Source organism: Paramisgurnus dabryanus, chromosome 5, assembly GCF_030506205.2.
Source record: "Paramisgurnus dabryanus chromosome 5, PD_genome_1.1, whole genome shotgun sequence".
NCBI classification, from domain to species: Eukaryota; Metazoa; Chordata; class Actinopteri; order Cypriniformes; family Cobitidae; genus Paramisgurnus; species Paramisgurnus dabryanus.
This window is the reverse complement of record NC_133341.1, coordinates 48,393,481-48,414,260: the sequence shown is the minus strand read 5'-3', so window position 1 is coordinate 48,414,260 and position 20,780 is coordinate 48,393,481. Positions and strand designations below refer to the sequence as shown.

At 36.7% G+C, this 20,780-nt stretch overlaps 1 protein-coding gene across 2 annotated transcripts; it reads right to left on the bottom strand.

The window, feature by feature from the left end:
• Positions 1–286: 286 nt before the first annotated feature.
• On the bottom strand, positions 287–10,518 carry slc30a5 (solute carrier family 30 member 5). Of its 2 annotated transcripts, none has more exons than XM_073814777.1 (17): positions 10,292–10,518; positions 10,128–10,205; positions 9,596–9,718; positions 9,435–9,501; positions 6,816–6,901; positions 6,652–6,739; positions 6,478–6,565; positions 5,177–5,253; positions 4,921–5,091; positions 4,391–4,679; positions 4,091–4,299; positions 3,827–3,984; positions 3,427–3,556; positions 3,071–3,320; positions 986–1,212; positions 767–895; positions 287–558 (listed from the first exon to the last, which is right to left on the bottom strand). In XM_073814777.1, the coding sequence occupies exons 2-17, from the start codon at positions 10,196–10,198 to the stop codon at positions 388–390; spliced, it is 2,334 nt and encodes a 777-aa protein (XP_073670878.1). In that variant the 5' UTR covers positions 10,199–10,205; positions 10,292–10,518; the 3' UTR covers positions 287–387. The 2 variants fall into 2 exon arrangements, with proteins under 2 accessions (XP_073670878.1, XP_073670876.1); XM_073814775.1 differs by having other exon boundaries at positions 10,128–10,202.
• Positions 10,519–20,780: the final 10,262 nt, after the last annotated feature.

Here is a 20,780-nt window from a genome sequence, read left to right as displayed (position 1 = left end):
CTTTCTCAAAATATCTTCTTTTTTGTTCATCAGAAAAAAGAAATTCATACAGGTTTCATTTTAAAGTGAACTATCCCTTTAAGTAAATCCAAAACGAAACATAAAAATCAAACTTATACCTATTACACATTCCTCATTTTCTCCTGCACCTTCAGTGGTCCTGATACTTAACATCATGTCATTTTAACTCAGGTCTAAAAAGACCTTTATTTAATTTGTATGTAGCCTTTATGTAGTTTATTTAGTTTTTATTTTGAAAGTAAATATTAGAAACCACACAGAATCATTATAAACATTATAAAATATTTTTATTAAAAAAAAGAAAAGATTAAAATTGCATCTTAAAACCATTTCCTTTGTAATATTTTAATTTTCTAAAGCAACCGTTTACATAATACATGTGCCATCTTTATAATATTTCATGGACTCCATCTGTTGCGTCATGTTAAGGACCTCGTGAAATCCGGTGCTGAGGCCAGACATGTGCTGAAAGTAGGCCTCTTTTTCCAACTGTATAGTCAAGTTATTAACACCAGCATCTTTCAACACAGCAGACACCTGAGAAAAATGGAAACAAAATGTATTTGTCCATCTGAATATTGGTCATATATGGCATGAAAAGCAAACAATTCACAATGCAAAGTGTCAACACAAGTTGACTCAATGTATCATGGCAACTGTCAAGTTGCTTAAATATCATTTGTGAATCAGTTCTCTACTTGATGATGTTATATTTCAATCTGTTAAAAAGAACCAACATTCACACCTGCTGAATAACTCGCTGTTCCACTACATCAGACATGAGTTGAATATGAATGGTCCCAGCAATGACACTGGCGGAATGTCTCCAGAAGTGTGGGTCACGGTAGGACAAAACACCTTCTATTTTCTGAATCTAAGAGAACATGGGAACATTAAATAAAGTGTCAGCAGCATGTTTCTAAAGCAAGACGTTATTAATCAGCCTATATTCTTTATGTCATACCTTTTCAAGAGCAAAGTTGAACTCCTTCTCATTCTCAGGTGGATTTCTCAGCAGAAGGACCTCACAAGCATCCTTTATTAGAGGAATGACACTGAGAAAAATCAACGTAGAAATGAAGAGGGAACAAATGGGGTCTGCAATCAGCCATCCAAACTGTCTGATGAGAACTGTAGATATAATTACACCAACGCTACCCAGAGTGTCGGCAAGCACGTGAAGAAACACTCCTGCAAATAGAAAAGTAAATTTTGCAATTAATACATAATAAGTACACAGATTTACTGAATTAGTGAATTTCTAACAGCATAACAACAGACCAATATGAAAATATTCCACAGTGGGGATAAACTCGGTAAATCCACTTTGGTCAGAAACAAAACTTCACTTTATTTCTAAATAACCCCAAATTAAAAACAAAAAATAGAAGTCGTTCAAAACTATGAGAGTTTGTTTTCGTAAAACACAAAGAGATATATTTTGCAAGATGACAATTTTTAATCCAAAAAAATGTGATGTGATTGATTTGTGTCAAATTCCTGTATTAAAAGTCTTCCAATATAGTCTTTGATATGATGAACAAACCAAAAAACAAAAAAGTTCATATAATAACAGCTACTTGGTAAAATATGCAGACAATGCTGTGCTTTGGTTAAAGTTCAAACAAAATACAGATCCAATTAAAAAAAAGTAACACCAAAGATTATTTGTGCTGAGGAAGTTAAATTATTTTAATGTACAGAGAGGTTTTCTTATGAACTTTTATACCTCTTTTGTGGAAAGTATCTTGTCCTTTTGCTTTATCTGTTGGTTTTCTTTATTGTCTGAAAAGAATAAGAATCGCTTGCAAGGTATTGTAAATTTGTGTTTGTTTTTAAAATTTTAGATGTTCCTTTTCGAAGACCCTTTTAAAGACAACTTTCAGTGGATGCCCCTTGGGCGACGTTTAAGATCAATGAGATGTCCACAAACCGGCACAAATCCACAAACCGTTTATATAACAAATCTAGTTGATTCAGATTAATTATTATTTAATTTTTTTCTTTATTAATGGATTTTATTTTATTTTAATTAGTTTTCCTTTTAATGTTTTTTTTTAAAGTTGTATGTGTGTATTGTGATTGTGTGAAGCACCACGACAGCCTGAATTAATTGCCCCAAGGGGATTAATAAAGCTCTAAACTATAAATAAAAATTAAATTCAAAATATCCCATTTTTTGTGCCACAGAAAAAGAAACCATACAGCCTTGGTTAAATAAAGAGCACATATCATGTTGCTAAAAACAGCTTTATTTTATCTATTTGGTGTAATACCATGTGTACGCGTTGTTTATGGTTAAAAACACATTATTTTCAACATACCGTACCGTACAACATACCCCGCTATGCCCTGCCTCCCAGAAACCTGTTGATTTTGTACAAAGTGCATCGTTCTGAAAACAACAGTGTCCTCCAATTGGCCAGCTATTCAGTACATTGTTATAGGTCTGAATACCTCTGATGTCAGCTGGAAAGTGAAGCTCCTTACCATGTTTGGATGGTAATGCAATGCTGACAGGAGATAATATCGTCTTTATTACCTTATCAATATGAGCCGAATCTGATCCAGAAATTGCAGATGACCAAGCTGATCGATCAACTTTACCAGTCCGGCTTGATATTCAACAAGCGCTACCCTGGAGTGTTCAAAACTTTTGAATCATAGTTTAGTCAGTAGTAAATTCTTTAAATATAAAAACATAGACTACTCACAGGCTGTGAGTCAGAAGTGGGCGGAATTATGAAAATGACTGTCGTGTCCATGTCAACAGACGTAAACGGTTGCCTACAGTCCGTGTTTTTGTTGTAGTCCAAGAATAGAGTTAGAAACGACAACTTGCGCCACCGCTTACTTTCGGATTTGTAACTTTTGCATATCGTTAACATGTACTAATACACACTTACACACCAAATGTAAAATCGTGAATCGGATAATCTTTGCTCTTTAATAAACAAAATATTCCTTTTGAGGTAAGCAAACCCTTTCGGATAGATTTCTGGTGTGTCTATTATACAGTCATACCTGTACGTATCTATAGCAGACCCACCTCTCATATTGGCATTCATTCCTCCACCTGAAGATCCATGTGAATGCCCGTGGCTATGAGAGTGTCCATGTCCTCCATGACTGTGTCCGTGTCCTCCATGGCTGTGTTCTGCATTACCATGTCCGTGCCCGTGGTGCGAATGGCCGTGCTCATGCCCGGAGCAGCTGCTTTTGGAGGCTCCATGAGAATGAGCGTGACTAAAGGCACAGATGCCCACTAGATTGACGATGAGTCCACCAACCGACACTGGCTTCAAAGAACAAACAAACAACATCAATTCAAATTTGCAATCATCCATCTTCAGCAATCAGTATTGACCACGGATGTGCATGCACTAAAATTTATACCGTCCATACCGTCAGCATATCTGTGTTGATGTTTGGTGGATCAATAAGTCTAGTGACGGATTCCACAAACACAAAAAATGCTATGACCATGAGAAACAGGCCATTGATAAATCCAGAGAGGATTTCAACACGGCCATACCTGAAATGAGACATGGATATTGTTAACACAGGAATATACCATTTTTACAAACAATTCCATCTTGTCCTATAATTGACAACACAAAACAAACATACATATCAAACAGGTATAAATGAAAGGACCTGAAACATAATTTTGCTAATGCTTGAAAACGTGAGTGGACCTTAGCTATGCAAAATGATGTCACAATGCTACTAACCCCTGGTATTAACAATAGTTACTGTGTTATACATATATCAATGCTTATTGAACATGAAACAGGTACATCACCCATAGGAATATATTCTGGTTGCTTTCCATCTGGTCATGAGAGCAGCAAACAGTCCCAACACCAGAGCTGAGCAGTCAAACAGCATGTGGAAACCATCAGAGATCAGCCCGAGACTGTTGGTCCAAACACCATAGAAGAGCTCTACAAATGTGAAGGCCTGAGCCAAGATCAACACATTAAAAGTGGGCTAATAAACTGAAAGTCACGAGGGTTACATACACACACTCAAACATGACAAAAATCAGATGTGGCGTGCAACGTACCAGGTTAAGACAGAGGAAGTAGAAGATCTGCCGTGAGTCATACTCCTCCAGGATCTGTTTGAGGGAGTCTTTGATGAAACGAGGCAGAGACTGGGATGTGTGCTGTAGGGCGTCTCCCATGAAGTTATAAAGAGGTGTTCCTTCAGGAGAGTAACCCACCAATGTACCTTTTTGACCCTTTGATGATGGGGCTGACAGCACACAATTGGCTGAAATGGATAACGGGTTTAGTTATGTGGTTTTGGCAGAGTGTAAACTATTTTGCACATATCAAATGGTCTTAATTTAACCTTAACTTACCCATGATGAAGAAGCAAGCACTGACCAGCACTCCACCAGACAGCACATGCTCGGTGCTACTCTGCTGGCCAGGGTTGCTTATAGCTCTGAACTGGTCAGTTAATGGGTGGGTCCAGAAGTTTACCAGCAACAGGCCACTGAGGAACAGGAAGGTGGAACCGTAGCGAGCACAGCGTGAGGCTTCCAGTTTAGCCGTGCAGATGGACTCCACATAAAAGTCCAGTATCATCACAGAAAATATGATCAAGGAGAAGGGAAAGATGAGACCAGACCAGGATTCCACCTTACTCTGAGGATTTAAAATTTTTAAACAGGACACAAACATATTTCAACACTAATGCATCTGAATATGCGATTAAAAACGCAGGGTGCATTTAGTAAATGAAACTAAAGCCTATTGACTATTAAAAAATATATATATATTATGTCCCGCCCTATTTTCCCTCTGTTAAGACAAAAATGGCAACCATTTCATGGGATCTTAAAATATACCAGTAAACAAGTTAATCATTAACCCTACTGGCTCTCACCTCAGTGGTTGCAGACAGCACTATGACCCAAGGCAGCAAAACTACAGAGGACACCAAGTTAGACAAAGCATAAAGGCGCTTTACACCGCCAATCTCCACTGATAGTTTTCTTGATGCCGCATGGAAAGCCACTTTCAGACACAGAGCCAAAACCAGCAGAACCACTCCACCCTGTTGAGAAAATAAAAATTAACCACCACAATCCTATTGAACCTTTATACATTGAACAAGACAAATGAAGTAAGTAAAAATGCACCTTGTGGTCTGCCACCCCCAGAAACGCGATCCCTGTGTACAATGCATGGGTAAGAGCACTGTCATGGTGTCCTTCAGCTTGACAAATATAGTTAAGGAGTATATGGTATTCAATATCAAATCCAAATTGACACCCACTAACTATTTTAACAGACATTTCAGGCCTTAAAGCAACACCAAAGAGTTTTTTTTACCTTAAAATAACGTTTCCAAAAAAGTTCATCCACTCGAAACAGGGTGAACGGCACTTTCACATTCGCTTTGCAGCCCTCTACCGGCCAAAACCGCACTAAAGAAGTTTCCAACCGTCGGGTCGCGGTCCTGTAGTTCGAGTGAAAACTACAAAAACTTGCTTTACAGCAGACCTACAACCCAATCAGAGCCAGCTTTGCTGCAGTAGGCTAAATTATTTACGACACTGGTAATGGACAATTCCGCTTCCCACCTGTAGGGGGAGCAAAGAGCAAAAACTCTTTAGTGTTGCTTTAATACACAATTTTTTAATGAAAACATTCATTTTTTTATTAAAATGTTTTTAGTCAAATTACTCCACATCTTTTTATAGATGATGTTACCGGGTTTTGATGAAAAGTAGTGTAGTACATTTTCCAAACATTACATTGTTTGAAAAGGATGTCAACTTCTGATGCTACATTGACAGTAGTTTGTTTTTGTTTGACACAGCGTTTTAAAATGAAATCTATCCTCGTCTATAGTGGCTTTTCAAAAAAAAATTCCGTCCACTACACACGACTGAAAACACATATCACATGACCATTAATGCATACTGGGCATGCGGGTAAAAGTGTAAAAGAGCTGACTGTTTGCCTCTTGTGCATGTATGCTGCTGCAGTTTTATAAACTGCATAAGGGCTTTTGAAAAGGAAAACAAGTCAGCAAAGCCTGCAATTCTGTCTCCAGGAGTTTTCAAACTAAAACATGTAAGGTAAACATTTAACGGCCGATGATGATTGCTGCCGTTTAATCGGGGCACTCCACAAAACGGGGTTTTTCCACAATTTTCGAGGGTTGATAATTTCTGTAGTTGTCTGGACGGCGGAAGTAATTGTGGCAAAACTTACGCATTTTAGAATGAAAACGCACTAGTGTTGATGTAGCTTGACATAAGCAATGTGAGTTTGGTGTGGGACTACCTTCTTATAAACAATGGAATTGTGGGACAAAGGGTGTAGTGGAGGAGTCTATAGGAAACTGTTTGGTGCTGTTGCTGTCACAGATATAATGCACTTCAGTTTTAATGATACAACAACACTGAACTAATTTCAGGCCCATAAAGGATACGGTGCTCTGTCATCTTTGCCATAAGATCATCATTATCAAAAAACAAAAGGCAGATAACAGCAATAATGAAAAAAGCAGCACCCCTCGTCTGTAGAGAAAAGCACAGGGAAAATTAGTCAGATGGTACAATACGTCTTTCTGAGAGACAGGATATTATTTCTCTAGGGTTCTGACCTTAGAAGGTCCTCCTCCAGAGCTGGTGAAGAGAACACTGAGGAGAGAGATCACCACCACATCACTGTGCTCAAACAGCAACAACGTCCTGAAATAAATTATATCAGTTTAGCATTATTCTGTCGGCAACGGAAATTATTTCAAGATTCAGTATAAACACATACCTGAGTGGCCCACAGAGTGTCAACCCGAAAAAGCCCAACAGGGAAATGACGCAGCTCATGACAGCGTGTTTAAGAATTTTTATCCACTGAAATGAGAAGTTAAACAGATGAGTTGGATGCTGTTGTTTAAACACTGGCACAAAAGGTGGATCCTATAACATCTTTAGGTCAACCTGAGACAGCATTCGTAACATATTTTACTTCCATTAAGTAACTTCTGAGTGAAACAAAACGTTCAAGAACATCTTATTTATCAGGAAAGGACTGGACCATAAAAAGTAATGTGAATGAGGTTTTAAGACCATCACTTTCACAAAAAGCCCTCACCGTTTAAATGGCTTTTTAAATTAAAGGGCCATGTCACATTACTTTTTTTAATATGTAAAATAAATCTTTGGTTTCCCTAGAGTACACATGTGAAGTTTTAGCTCAAAATACCATATTAATAATTTATTATAACATGTTAAAAATGTACACTTTGTAGGTGCCAGCAAAAATGTGCCGTTTTGGGTGTGTCCTTTAAAATGCAAATGAGCTGATGAAATTCAAACAGTGATCACAATGATGGTGGTTTGATGCAATTCAAACTCAATTGTGCTGTCAAATATTTTTTTTCTCACTCTTTCTCTCTGCACTAAATGGCAGTGCTGTGGTTGGATAGTGCAGATTAAGGGGCGGTATTGTTATAATAAGAGCTCCTTATGACATCATAAGGAGAGCCAAATTTCAATGACCTAATTTTTCACGTGCTTGCAGAGAATGGTTTACCAAAACTAAGTTATTGGGTTGATCTTTTTCACATTTTCTGGGTTGATAGAAGGACTGGGAACCAAATCATAGCACTTAAACATGGAAAAAGTCAGATTTTCATGCCATGGCCCCTTAACATTTCTACATTTGGCAAATGCTATTATCTAAAGAGATTAACAGTAGCCTTATTAAGGTCTAAATAGTGTTTTTTTGATGGGATTTAGATCTCATGGCTTACATCTGTCAATAGTGGAAAATGGTTCTAAAGGCAGGGGAGGTTATAAAATCTTTATTGAAGATCACAAATACAAATTGTTGTCTTTGGAATAGCATGCAGTGATGAATCACTGAAATGAATATAAAGCAAAAAAAGGGTACATTTTAATTTCACGCTCATTTTAAAGGTGCCAAAGAATGCATTGAAATAATCTGTTAAATTGTTCTCTGATATCTACATAGAAGGTATGTGACTTTATTAAGTGTAAAAAATATTCAGAGACAGTTTTACATGTCCATGAACAACCCTAGGATTTTCCCTTAGAATGTACTGGTCTATTATTACCTTATTTGAAAGGGTCATGAATAAAAATTTTGAGCTCTGCTCTGATTGGCTGTTTGTCAGAGCAGCTCTTTTGAATAGCTGTGTGTATGTAGGTAAACAGACCTTAGCTGCGTCCGAAACCGCTCCATCGTTCACTATTCCCTATATAGCAAATGACAATTGAGTCCACTGTAGATTTCGGACACTGATGTATGTGTCAGAGAGCTGTCTCGGAGATTCGTCATAAACCCTAGGGGTGTGCAAAAATAGCGCCGCCATCTTAGACTCCTCTGTATTCAGGAGAGAGTATTAGCGTAGTGTACGCACTTTTCTTAGTGACGTATGACAAATTCGGAGGGCGGGGGCACAGAGCAGCAGCAGAGTAGCCTCCGTAGGCTGCATAAGATCTCATCCTGAATGCGGACGCGACTAAGATGGCGGCGCTACCGGAAGGTAGTTATTTACGTTAATAAAGTTTTAAATATGGATATTTCTACAACAACACCGCGTGGATTACCCTCAGAAGACCTATGTTTATCATCCTGGAGCCGTTTGGATTTATTTTGTGAAGGATGGACACACTTTTTTTGGACTTGAAGGTCGTGGACCCCGTAACATTACATTTAATAAACTGAAAGATCTAAAACATTTTCTTAAATATCTCAAAACGTGTTTGTCTGAAAAAAGATGGACATATGCAACTCGGACAGCTTGGGGGTGAGTAAATCATGAGTTTAATATCATTTTTGGCCGAACTATCCCTTTAATTTAATTTGTAATTTAAAGTTGGGGGCATGCACAAGGAGGAGAAAACAATCATGTTTGAGGCTCACTAATGATATGTTATTAACATGTACAGAACTCTTATTATTCATCTATGCCTAGGTAAATACAGTTTTACATTCTGTAGCACCTTTAAACTGTTAAAGAGATAGTTCACCCATAAATTAAAATTCTGTACTCACCCTCATGTTACAAACCTGTATAAATATCTTTGTTCTTATGATCACAAAGGAAGAAACTTTGATTAATGAAACTGATCAGAAGCCCCATTGACATCCACAGACAGTAGGAAAAAAGAATACTATGGAAGTCAATGGGGCTTTTGATCGGTTTGCTTATAAACATTCCTCAAAATATCTTCATTTGTGTTCATCAGAACAAAGAAATTTATACAGGTTTGTAACAACATGAGGGTGAGAAACTGCTGAAAGAATTTTCATTTTTGGGTAAACTATCCCTTTTAGAGATTTAACATGAGAAAAAGTGTTTAAGGTTAAATTAGTTAAAATGTTGTTTTATAAAAGAAGAATATATCAAGACTGCACCTGTCTTTTATGGATCATTTTTCCTGATGAGAACGGCTTTTGAAAGAACACCAATATCACCGCACACCTATGAAGAAAAGATGAAAAAATAACTATTAAAACACTAACGATACGTACACACACTCTTATGTATCTATTAGACTGGGTCATTTTCTCCTTACCCCATTTTTAGTATGAAGAGAAACTGTACAATGTGCACAACTTTTAGAAGATCGTAGGATTCAAATATCCCAAAAGCCTTTAGCAGCTTGGTAAAGAAGAGTAACACTATGTACCCAGTCAATCTGGAAGAAAAACACTTCATTAGGTAAAGAAACTGACTAAACACTAGGGCATCCATTGTCCTTCACTATGTCATAACCACAAAAAGCATAGTAATACAATGTTTATAAACACTATAATTTAAATATTATTGTATTATTTTAAGTAAATAAAGATAACAATCCAATGTCATGATAAATTTAAGTTTTTTTTGTTTGTTTTTGACCAATGTTAAAGACAGTTATAAATAAAACAGTTTTGTAAGTGATGTCAGATCATAAAATATTTTAGAAAGACTTGAGGCTAACACTTAACAAGACAGAATCGTGATATTACCACGATTTCTGACATGTCAACAAATTATATCACAGTACCACCGATTCTTTGAATGATAGTAGTTATATGTTGACTTAGGGGTTTGACTTAACTTACCTAGAATTTGGAGCCTCAACACGACCCAGTTTGCCACCGGAGATGACATTACTGCTGTATTTCTCATCCATGCTGCTGCTTAGTGTAAGATCTTTAAACTTACTGTTAATCTCTCTGATTCATTACTGAATAACTGAAGCTCTGATGTGGTTCAATGTGTTTACCTGGCTGAAGGCTGAAAGCGAAAATAACCACGGACCTCAGGGTTCTTTAATGATGAAACGATTCATGTACTACTTAATAGCAACAGCGGTGAGCCCTGAAATAGTAATCGTTGATTTTCAAAATACATAGTGAGTAAATATCTGATTTTAGTGTTAGCTAACACAGCTACATTATACACTGAGGTGGTAGTTGACGTGACGTTAACATTTCCTTGCATATGGCAGGCGTCTGTGGGGATTTTCAAAATAAAAGACCTTAGTAAATATATTTTAATACAAATACAAAGGAATTCACCCGAAAATTAAAGGTAATAACAAAGTATTTTACCATTTCAATAAATCAAAATATAATATATCTATATTATTTGAAAATCAATTTGAATTACATTTTGAATTTTGTAGTATTTGGTATGCCACTGCAGTGACTTAAAAGCACGGAGAATATGTATTTATTTATTTACATTAGATTTTGAATCCCAGATTTTTAATGTTTAATGCCATGAACAAGATAATGTTAGCAAAAAAAGATTCCTAACTGAACTTTACAGAAATTTTATATGAAGTTATCCCAGAATTTTTTTTAAATATGCAGATGTGCCTTATCCAATAAACAATATATGCCAATTGTAATAAACATTGGTAGAATAAGCAGCCTTCACAGAATATAGCTAAATAAAAAAGGATTGCATGCATTGTAGGTAACTTTTCCTCATCTAATTTATGCATGTGGTTAAATTATAGGACTTGTTCAATCCAAAGTCTGAGCTAGCAGCCATGTTATTATACGACGAATAAACATTATGGTGATATTTCCTCTCGCTGTAACAGATAGTTAGCTTTGGGAAATCAGCTAATCAATAAAATGCTGTTTATTTCTAACCCTGCAATGTGAATCATGTCTGTTATTAGTTTAATGCAGGCTACGGATGAAAGCCATGACGTCAGAGAGATGCCATGTACTGTGTCATGACCTTTGTATTGCTGTTGCGTCGGTCATATATCTTTATAAAGTGCTGTGCAGAAAAGGTCAAGTGAATAGACTGTACACTTAATGTATCCAATTATCAATGTCACCCAATGCTTTGTCAGTGAGCACTGGCCTTTTATGGTGAGAGGTTGCAGAGTAATGCACATTTATAACAATCGTGGGGCATTTATAACAGGAAGCAAAGAGTGATGACACTTAACATATGCTAAGGATAAAATGCCAAATAGTACTATTATTATATTGGCATTAGGTCTTTTACATTACTTATTATATATATATATATATATATAATAGACATTTTAATTACATTAAATTAGTTATGATTCTATTCATATTTGCAATATTTATAAAGTTATGAAATTGTTATTTATATATTATTTAATTTAATTTAACTTTATATATTTTGAACTATTTTAATTGGATACCAAGGCGGTGAAATGTTCAGATCAAAGCACTAGATGGCAGTGTGAGGTTTACAGTATATCCTTCGGCAGGACAAGAAAATACACAAGAGAGCCACGTGTATACTACTTTATAAAACTACTCTGTACTTCATGCGAAACAAAATAACCTTGTAATGGAAGAGGAATATGTATTGTAACATAACAACTTTTTGTAACTTTTAATAATTTTTATCCCAGTAAAGAGATCACAATGAAGACTTAAAAAAAGATTCATTTTTGTTTTATCTCTTAGTTTTTATTCTTCAGACAAAATCATAGGGTGTCAAATGCTACGCCATCATTAGTTCATGCCTATGGCCCCGGTCAGTCCTTTTTGGAGCAATCTTGAATGATGTGACCATACAATTATCGAAGATTGCAGTATAACCGGTTCCTCTAGCCAGAAGTGCAAGCAAAAGGACACAGGGTGGAGTAGCAATGACATCACAGAGTCACCCAGCGTTCAGCATGCATGCAAAGGAAAAGAAAGGCAAAACACATCACACTTTGTAATAGCAAATGGGTTGCTTTTGGGGCGAACAGCTATATTAAGTGAGCAGCAGGACTGTGCACAGAGTGTGACCATTCATGCTTTACACACATTAGATGTATTTGGCAAGTGCTGTGAATTTCACTGCCAAGATGGAAATGGAAAGGAGGGAAAGAAGCAGGCATGGGTTGAATATGCAGTAATTAGGGTTCTCTTCTTCCTTGACTCTCTTTTTCCCACTGCTCTGAAGTTTCATTATTGACTTTTGGCCAGTTAGAACAAACTGTTCAGAAACGGGGGAAGGTCTTTGAAGGCCGGAGCCTGCAAAAGAGAGAGCAACTGTATCAACACATTTCTCCTGCTTAGAACAACACACAACACATGACAGTCAACGATGTTTGCTTTCTCTTGTTAGGCAAACATTTTCCAGTGTACCAGTCGCGCAGAGATCAAACCAGATAACTTCTTAAAAAAACATGTTGGTTTCAGTTCAAAAGAAAGGAGCTCCTTTGTGGTGTTTGTTAACTCCTTCCGACCTGATTTTTCAGGTGTTTAATCAGTGTGCCTTATTTTGATTGGTTGATCAGCATTTTCTTTTTTTTTGAACCACAAAACGTAATTTCCATTCCAGGGTCTGAAGGGGTTAAAGGCATTAAATGTCTTTAGCCTGGTGAAAAGGTGTAAAAATCATAGACTTACATTACAGTATGCAGTGCACCAAAAGAATATCTAAAGATCGGAACGTTATAGATACCTAAGGCCTTATTGATTTTAGCTAATAAACAACTAGCTCAAAATTACCTTGCCATTGTAACAACCAAAATGTCCTGCACTCAACAAGTTACTAAAAATGTAAAACTACACATAACACCCTAGCAAACATTTGATACTATACTAAGCACAAGGTAACCCAGTGGCAACCACTGCAACACTTAAGCAAGTGCCCACAAACACCCTCAATACAGGTGCAACTGCATACGATAGTAATTCGATGCAAATTCTTACACTGAAAACCCTAATCAGCTGTTAACTAGTTCTTTCAATTCATATGGTTCTCCCGAAACTTATATATTTAAGTTCACTTAACTTGGTGGCCACACTGAACTTAAATTGTTAACTTAAATTGCACTTGAATTCTTTAGTTTATGGTTTCTGTAAGTTAATAAGTTAAATGAACAAAGATAGCTAAGTTATGGATCCAAAATGCAAAATTTAAGTAATAATGCTTGACTTTTTGAGTACAAACAGCATTAGGGCTTTCAGTGCAAAATACCATAGCAACCATTTATCTAGCAACCTCCTATCAAGACCTTAGCAACTGCAAAGCAATTCAATAAAATCACTTAGAATACCAAAAATCCCCTATTGTAGTTTTGCATGAGCAGAACCCCATTTTTTTTAGAAAATATAAAAACTGAAAGATAAAGCTACTGCACCACACAATTTAAGTTTTGAGTGTCATAATCTGCTGAATTGCAGCCGACAGTTTAGATTATGTGTCAATGAAAACAAATGTGAAGGTGATTTGCAGGAAACTGTGATGTGGTCTGATTTCAGCTCTGTGAAAGCTTATGCGTGTGACTATGTAAAGATGTCCTTAATCTGTAACCTGCTTATACTGGTCTTCAGAGAACCTTATCTCTGTCAGAGAGAGAGACAGCAGCACAGATCTTAAAGATCTAAAAGCCTGAACGAAATCAGTGCAAGAGATCAAACTGTGTGATAGAAATAATTAATTTTAGGCTGATTCATTTACTTATTATCTTTGAGTGTCACCTTGTAGCATCCCAGTGGAAAGTTATTTTATTGCACATTTACTGACTTTCATTTTGCACTAAACCTGTATGATTTAATTTCTTATTGTGGAAAAGAAAGAGATATCAATGAGATAACAAAGAACTCTTCTACATGAAACATGAATGGGGTCCAAGCAAGGGCTTTCAAGTTACAAAAGTAACAAAAAATAAATAAATACTATGAAATATGCACTGTATATGAAACCTTCTGAAGGTCATATAACTTTGAACAAGCAGCAGGATAAAATGAGACAATTGTTGAAATGAATGAATATGAGTTAAAACTGATGTGTAGTTTATATCTCTAATCTTTGTCACGGGTCAAGTCACAATTTAATCAGCATTTATTCTCATATGTCTGTTTAAAATAAACGAAGATTACATTTGTGATTTTTTTCATTGATCTTTCAGGCAAGCAAACATTGACAGAAGCTGCAGATGTGTGTCACCGCATAGAGTACGGGTCAGAGTTCACTTTTTCGAAATTGCTCCGAGATCATCGGGGGCAAAGTCAAGTGCATGAAGGAAAAGTTACTCTACATGCAAGGTGGGAACATGGCAGCCATGATGTTCTGTACAGTAATGTGCAACTGTGTTTACTGCCTTTCAAAACAATATTAACTTAGCATCCTTAGATAATAATGATTATGAACTTTTTGTTATTTATCTTGGTGTGAAAATGAGAGGTGATTCACTTTATATTATAAATAGAAATGTTTTTAAAATGGTGTTTGAATAACTAAACACCTTATATTAATACCTTATTGTTAATGCCTGCACATTTGTGGGTCAGTGCTAATCTATCACTTACTACAATGCCAGTTAAAATCAGGTGCCAAAATGTAGTTTTATCACACGAAAGAGCAAAGTCCTGTTTCTGTCTTTGTTTGTTGTGAATTAGCACTGTTAAGGTTTGGTTGTCACTACAGAGCAGACCACATGGGAATTAAGGTGCTTTCCCACTCCGTGCTATAAAATGTACAGTAAGAGATCCCCCCACACACATCTGTTTTTTGTTGTTAATTGTTTTACATGTGAAAACACAAGATACTTGTTTCCACATGTTCTTAATGATCTAGGTGGCTATAGCTTTCTTGGAAAGTATTAATTGATTATTGAGATACAAACTCTCAGAAAAAAAGGTACAAGAGGAACATACTGGTGGGATGGTACATATAAGGACCCTTTTAAAAGGTAAACGTTTGTATTTTTTCTAAAAGTGCAGAATGGTAAGGATATATTTATCCGGTTTCTAGTAGTCCATTTAATGGAATTGAATTGGATAATCAATCTCTTCTTAAGGGTTAAAAAAGAAAACATCCCTTTTATTACCAGTAGGCTTTATGCCCAGCTGCACTACTTCATGAACTTCAGCCAGCTCCTTGTTTCCTGTCTGCCATTATTGGACAAACTGATTAATCCAGGTGTGTCTGATTATTGTTGTTGTGACTACTGAGGTCAGGCACACCCGGATTAATCAGTTTGTCCAATAATGGCAGACAGGAAACAAGGAGCTGGCTGAAGTTCAGGTAGTAGTGCATCTGGGCATAAAGCCTATTGCCTTTAATACTTCCAATAGCAGAGATTGATGTTCACCATGCAAAACTCACTGTCACCATGCAAAAGTTTTTTTTAATGCTATGAAGTTGCTTTTTGTTTGATTTGCAAGTGGTTTCTTATTGTAAAGCCCCCAACTCTCTATGATATTCTAGTCCCTGAACTTTCTCCTTTTTGTAACTCTAGGTGATTTTTTACCCATTTAGTCATCTGTTTCATTTTCAGTTCGTCATACCAGTTGCTTAGAAAAGTAACAGCACACCTCTTTTCAAAAAGACACACCATTTGAGATGTTACAAGTGTCAACATTTATTAAAGTTAGATGTTTAAAAGAAATCCCTAACTCTATGCAATAATAAAAAAAATTGAAAAGCTTGGTAATGCTTGAAACCATCACACCACATTGCAGCTGCCAATGTTTGTCGTCAAGCGTTATGTCATTATTTGCTTATTGAGTTTCATCCACTTTCAACAATTTGTCCTCCCAAAAAGTTAACAGTGCCTTGGTCAACATGAACAGCTGTGTTCTTAAGCATCTTAGATCCAGAATCCGTCTTGTCTGTGGGACTGAAAGTTGAAAACTGTACAACAGATGTCATGTGCAATAGAAAATGAAACAAACGAGTTTTGATATGTTAAGGCTATTTGCTGATGGAACACTATAACACTATTGCCACATGCCCAGACCGAGTGTGGTGTAATAAGGATTAGATCAACCACCACACAAATACATACACTTGAACAAAGGTTACTGCCCATTGATTATTGTGCCATACTTCTACTGGATTAGCATCAGATAAGGATTTTGACGAAAGATTTTCCTTTTAAATCAAGGTTGCGTTTGAATTGACTCAAATATTGATTTGTTTTTCCAGTGAAGTGTAATTACACTAAATGAAGATCTATAAAAGTTAATAAGTTCTGTTGTTGCTTACCCAATATTAGCTACAAGCCTAAACTAATTTGATCAATTTGGTAATAGATAGATCAGAGATCAGTTGGGCCACAAAGTAAATTCAATGTTTTGGGCTGAAATAAACCTGTTACAATGGTACTACTGTAACTTTAGCTAGTTTTTGAACATGGTAGCTGGTTTGTTTGAACGTGAAGCCTATCGGGAAAACTTTGAACCAGGTAACCCAGAAGATCAAACATCTAGTGGCATACTCAAGGAGTACTAACACTATCCAAACCGAACCACACCCGAGCGCGTCTGACGCCCAAAGCTTGGTTCATTGACTAGTGTGAGTGATGTGTACCATGCCCTGGGGTGATGTGGTAAATCCCTCCTTGGCCGCTTGCAGAGGAGTCTGGAAAATGAAGAACCCATCTGTTAACCAAGAGATATCCATCAGCACCCAATTCTAGCACCCTTTCGATGGCAAGACAAGTCTTATATAGTAGGCAACTATTTATGTGGTCAGGGATCTATACTTTTAAAGTTTTTGTGTGTGATCTTATCCTGATATTTTCCATAAGGCCCAAAGCAGGTTGCTTCTTGATAATCCTTTGCTAAAAGTAATTAACATAACTGTCCAAAGTCAAGCATCCGCAAAATTACCCAAAGAAGAAATAAAAATGCCTATAAATGGTATTGTCAGCTATTTTTTCCACTATTGGACAGCTGGCGGCAATTGTTTAAAAACAGACGGTTGTATCTGGCAAACAAAAGGGGTCAAAAAATGTGTCAGAACTTGTGTTGAATTGTGAAAAATGAGAACTATATTTTATGGCGGAAGAGCACTTAGTTTGCAGCACCCTGACCTCAGGCGCAGTAATATTGACAGAGGTTTTTGCGAGAGGGGGAGTGGCAGGAGTGATGATGTTACTGCATGCCAAGGTCGAAGGGATGCAAACTAAGTGCTCTTCCACCATACAATATAGTTCTTATTTTTCACTATTCACAATTCAACACCTCCACTTAAAAAATCACCTCGTATTTTTTGTGCCATCATACTTGTGTAACTACTTATGTAACTGTCTTTAAATAGGAAAAACATTGAAGTGTTTGGTGGCTTCTAAATTCATCCCTGTTTGGTTCCTAAGGAATGAATGGGCCTGGGCTAAATGCTAACAACTTCACAATGCGCTGTACAAAGATTAAGTGCACACATTGAAAAAAGATAGGCATGTATTAATTTGTCTAAGTTGAGATAAGGACATAATAAAATTTTGAAAAACGGTGGTGTTTTCCTTTAAGCCAGTCTATGGTGGATTTACATCGATTCTTAAGGTCATTGTCTGCATCAACCAACTTTTACTGAGCCTCAACTGGTGGACAGCCACACTGACATTACCATGTAGGACATTTTGTTAACTTGGGAATTTTTCCTTAATGATGGAAAGTGATCCAGGTCCTGAGGCAGCAAAGCATGCCCAAATAATGATGTTTCCTCCACCACACTTTACTGTTGGGATGATGTTTTGATGTAGGTAAGCTGTACCCTTTATGCACCAAAGTATTTTTTCTGAACAATTCAACACTGTAAAAAATTGCTGTAATTATAGAGTTGGTTGCTAGTAACTTACTGTAGAAGATAAAGACTGAAAATGTTTCATTTTCATTTTGAACAAACTGATGCCAGTAAATAACATAAATGTAAAATCTACAGTAAGTTATTGGGAGCCAGTTGCCAGTAATACTGTAATTTCTACAGATTTTTTTACAGTGAACTTTTGTTTCATCAGTCCATAACATATTTTCCCAGTGGCACTGTTTGCCAAGGTGCTCTTTTGCAAACTTTGCAAATAATTTTTGGGAGAGCAGCAGCTTCCTCCGTAGTGTTCTGCCATAGACACTGCGCCTGTTAAAAGACGTACATATGGTAGACTCATGAACAGAGATGTGTGCCAGTTCCAATGTTGTCTTGAAGTCTTTAGCTGTAACTCGTGAGTTCTTCTTTACTTTACTGAGTATTCTGCGTTGTGCCTTAGGAGTCACCTTGGCTGTGCGCCCACTTCTAGGATCTACAGCATTAAACTGTCTCCATTTATATACAATTTGTCTAAATGCCAACTGATGGATGTCTAAACATTTTGAGATTATTTTGCATCCCTTTTCAGCCTTATGGAGTGCAACAACTCTTGACTCGGATATCTTTAGAGAGCTCCTTCTTGTGAGGTAGGTTCATAAGAGCTGATGATTCAGCAATCTTAAAATGTTTATCTTTTTATCAATAAATGTAAAAAAGAGGATGTTTGTTTTATACATTTTTGCAATATTACTTGAAACTGTCTTTACTAAATGATAAAAGACTATTTATTAGCTGCACTGAAAGTAATATTATTAATATACGTCATCTGTGCACAAGATAGGGCCTTAAAAACATCAGCCAATTGCTCATGCGGTCATCACATAAGCGATTGGCCCTCTGGCTTGTCAATCACTGCCATTACGATCCTTGTGAGAGACATGCGCGCTCCAGTAACTTAACACAGGCGACGCATGCGCATAGCGCATGAAACTCTGTCTTAAGTTTCGTTTTGTTTTCATTGTCGATCCTGCTTTCCTCCTCGAATTTGCACCACGGTAGAGAAGAAACTCGAAGGAGGACGCAAAAGAAAGACTTTTTTAAGCCGCTGGGAATAGGAGAAAATTGTCAGAAGAACGTAATATAAACAGAATCGTTATTGGAGAAACATTTCAACGCTGGAGAGCAATGAAGGAACAGAGAGGTGTCAAGACAGACGCGCAGTTCACAAAATTCTTCCCGACAGGTAACAGTGATTATTCTTTCTTTGGGGAATAATTATTGTTGTACTGTTATTCAAGTATATTGATGTTTTTCTTGTACTGTAGTTGTAAGGCAGTGACCAGTCTGCTACCTGCTAGTTGAAATGGGAGTAGCGTAGACTGATCTAACGTTTTAACGTCTTATTTGTTTATTATCATCATTTCACATAATGAATCTACTGACGCGAGTCACGCGACACAGCATATGCCGGTGGTAAACAAACACTCGTGTTCAAATATTCGTGCACGAGTTTTGGAAGGCGTTCCCTAGAAATGAGCTGTGAAGGAGGGAGGCTGTTCTTACGCATGCGCTCATTTAAAAAACGCAGTAACCGTTTTTGGATTCTCAGTCGGCGAAAAACATCCTCTTTTGCGCCTTTCAACACACATTTGAACTCATTTTATTTCTGACACAAATGAGCTTTCATTGAATTAAAGTCTAAGGGTTCACTTACATTTTCCTCCAGCACTGTGAATGTTCAATGGGTGTTTTAAAAAAAGACACAAGAAACTAGAATAATTTGTGTGTTGTCAGCTTATACACACTGGCCCTCATTTATCATTCTTGCGTAGAAACGGGCGTATATGTTGGCGTAAGATTATGCTTACACTCCTCTCACCGCCTGATTTATGAAACTGTGCGTACCGTTGATATTCAGGTGTACGCAATATCTGCCCTTCATAAATGCCGCGGCCGAAAACGAGCGTCATTAGAATAACAAGCCCATATAAATTCAAGTCTCCGCCTCCCCCACGCCCTTATTTTACGCCATAGACCCTTTTACTGTTTGTACACAATGATGACGTGGCAGCGTATGCGCGCGCATTTAGGCAACGGAAGTATCGTAAGAATCAACAGTGAAGCAACACAAACAGTAAGTTATTTTTAAAAAATTGACTTTATCAACATTTTCAACACAGCTACCAGATCCGTGTACTATAGTGGAGTGGATAAAAGACGTTAGCAGATGGCCAAAAATAAAGTTGCCAGATACATATATACGTATATTAGTATATTATATTAGTGCAACCAAACGCAACAACGGGACATTTTGATGTTGAGAAACCGTTTTAATAAACTTTCTGAGTTGCTACCACGTTAGAACCAATGGGGAATAACACCACTTCCGTTGCCCAAATGCGCGCGCAGGCTATTTGATCACGTGAGCTGTAAAAGGGTCTATTGACACACGAAAGACGGCAAAGAAGAGAATCCGGGGAAGTGAAAAGAAACAAAATTGTTTTATTTGGCAGTTTAAAGAGTGGGATTAAAGACACATTAATAATTGGATGACAATTTGTAATATTCTTATTATTATTTTTATTATTATTGATATTTAGAAGAATAATTATTTATTATTATTATTATTATTTACTGTTGCCTACATCTAAATTCTATGTCTGCTTAATGGTTCAGTTAATTTTTTTTTATATAATATTTTAAAATGATGTAGTAACTTTTGTAGTGTGTTGTTCTGTATT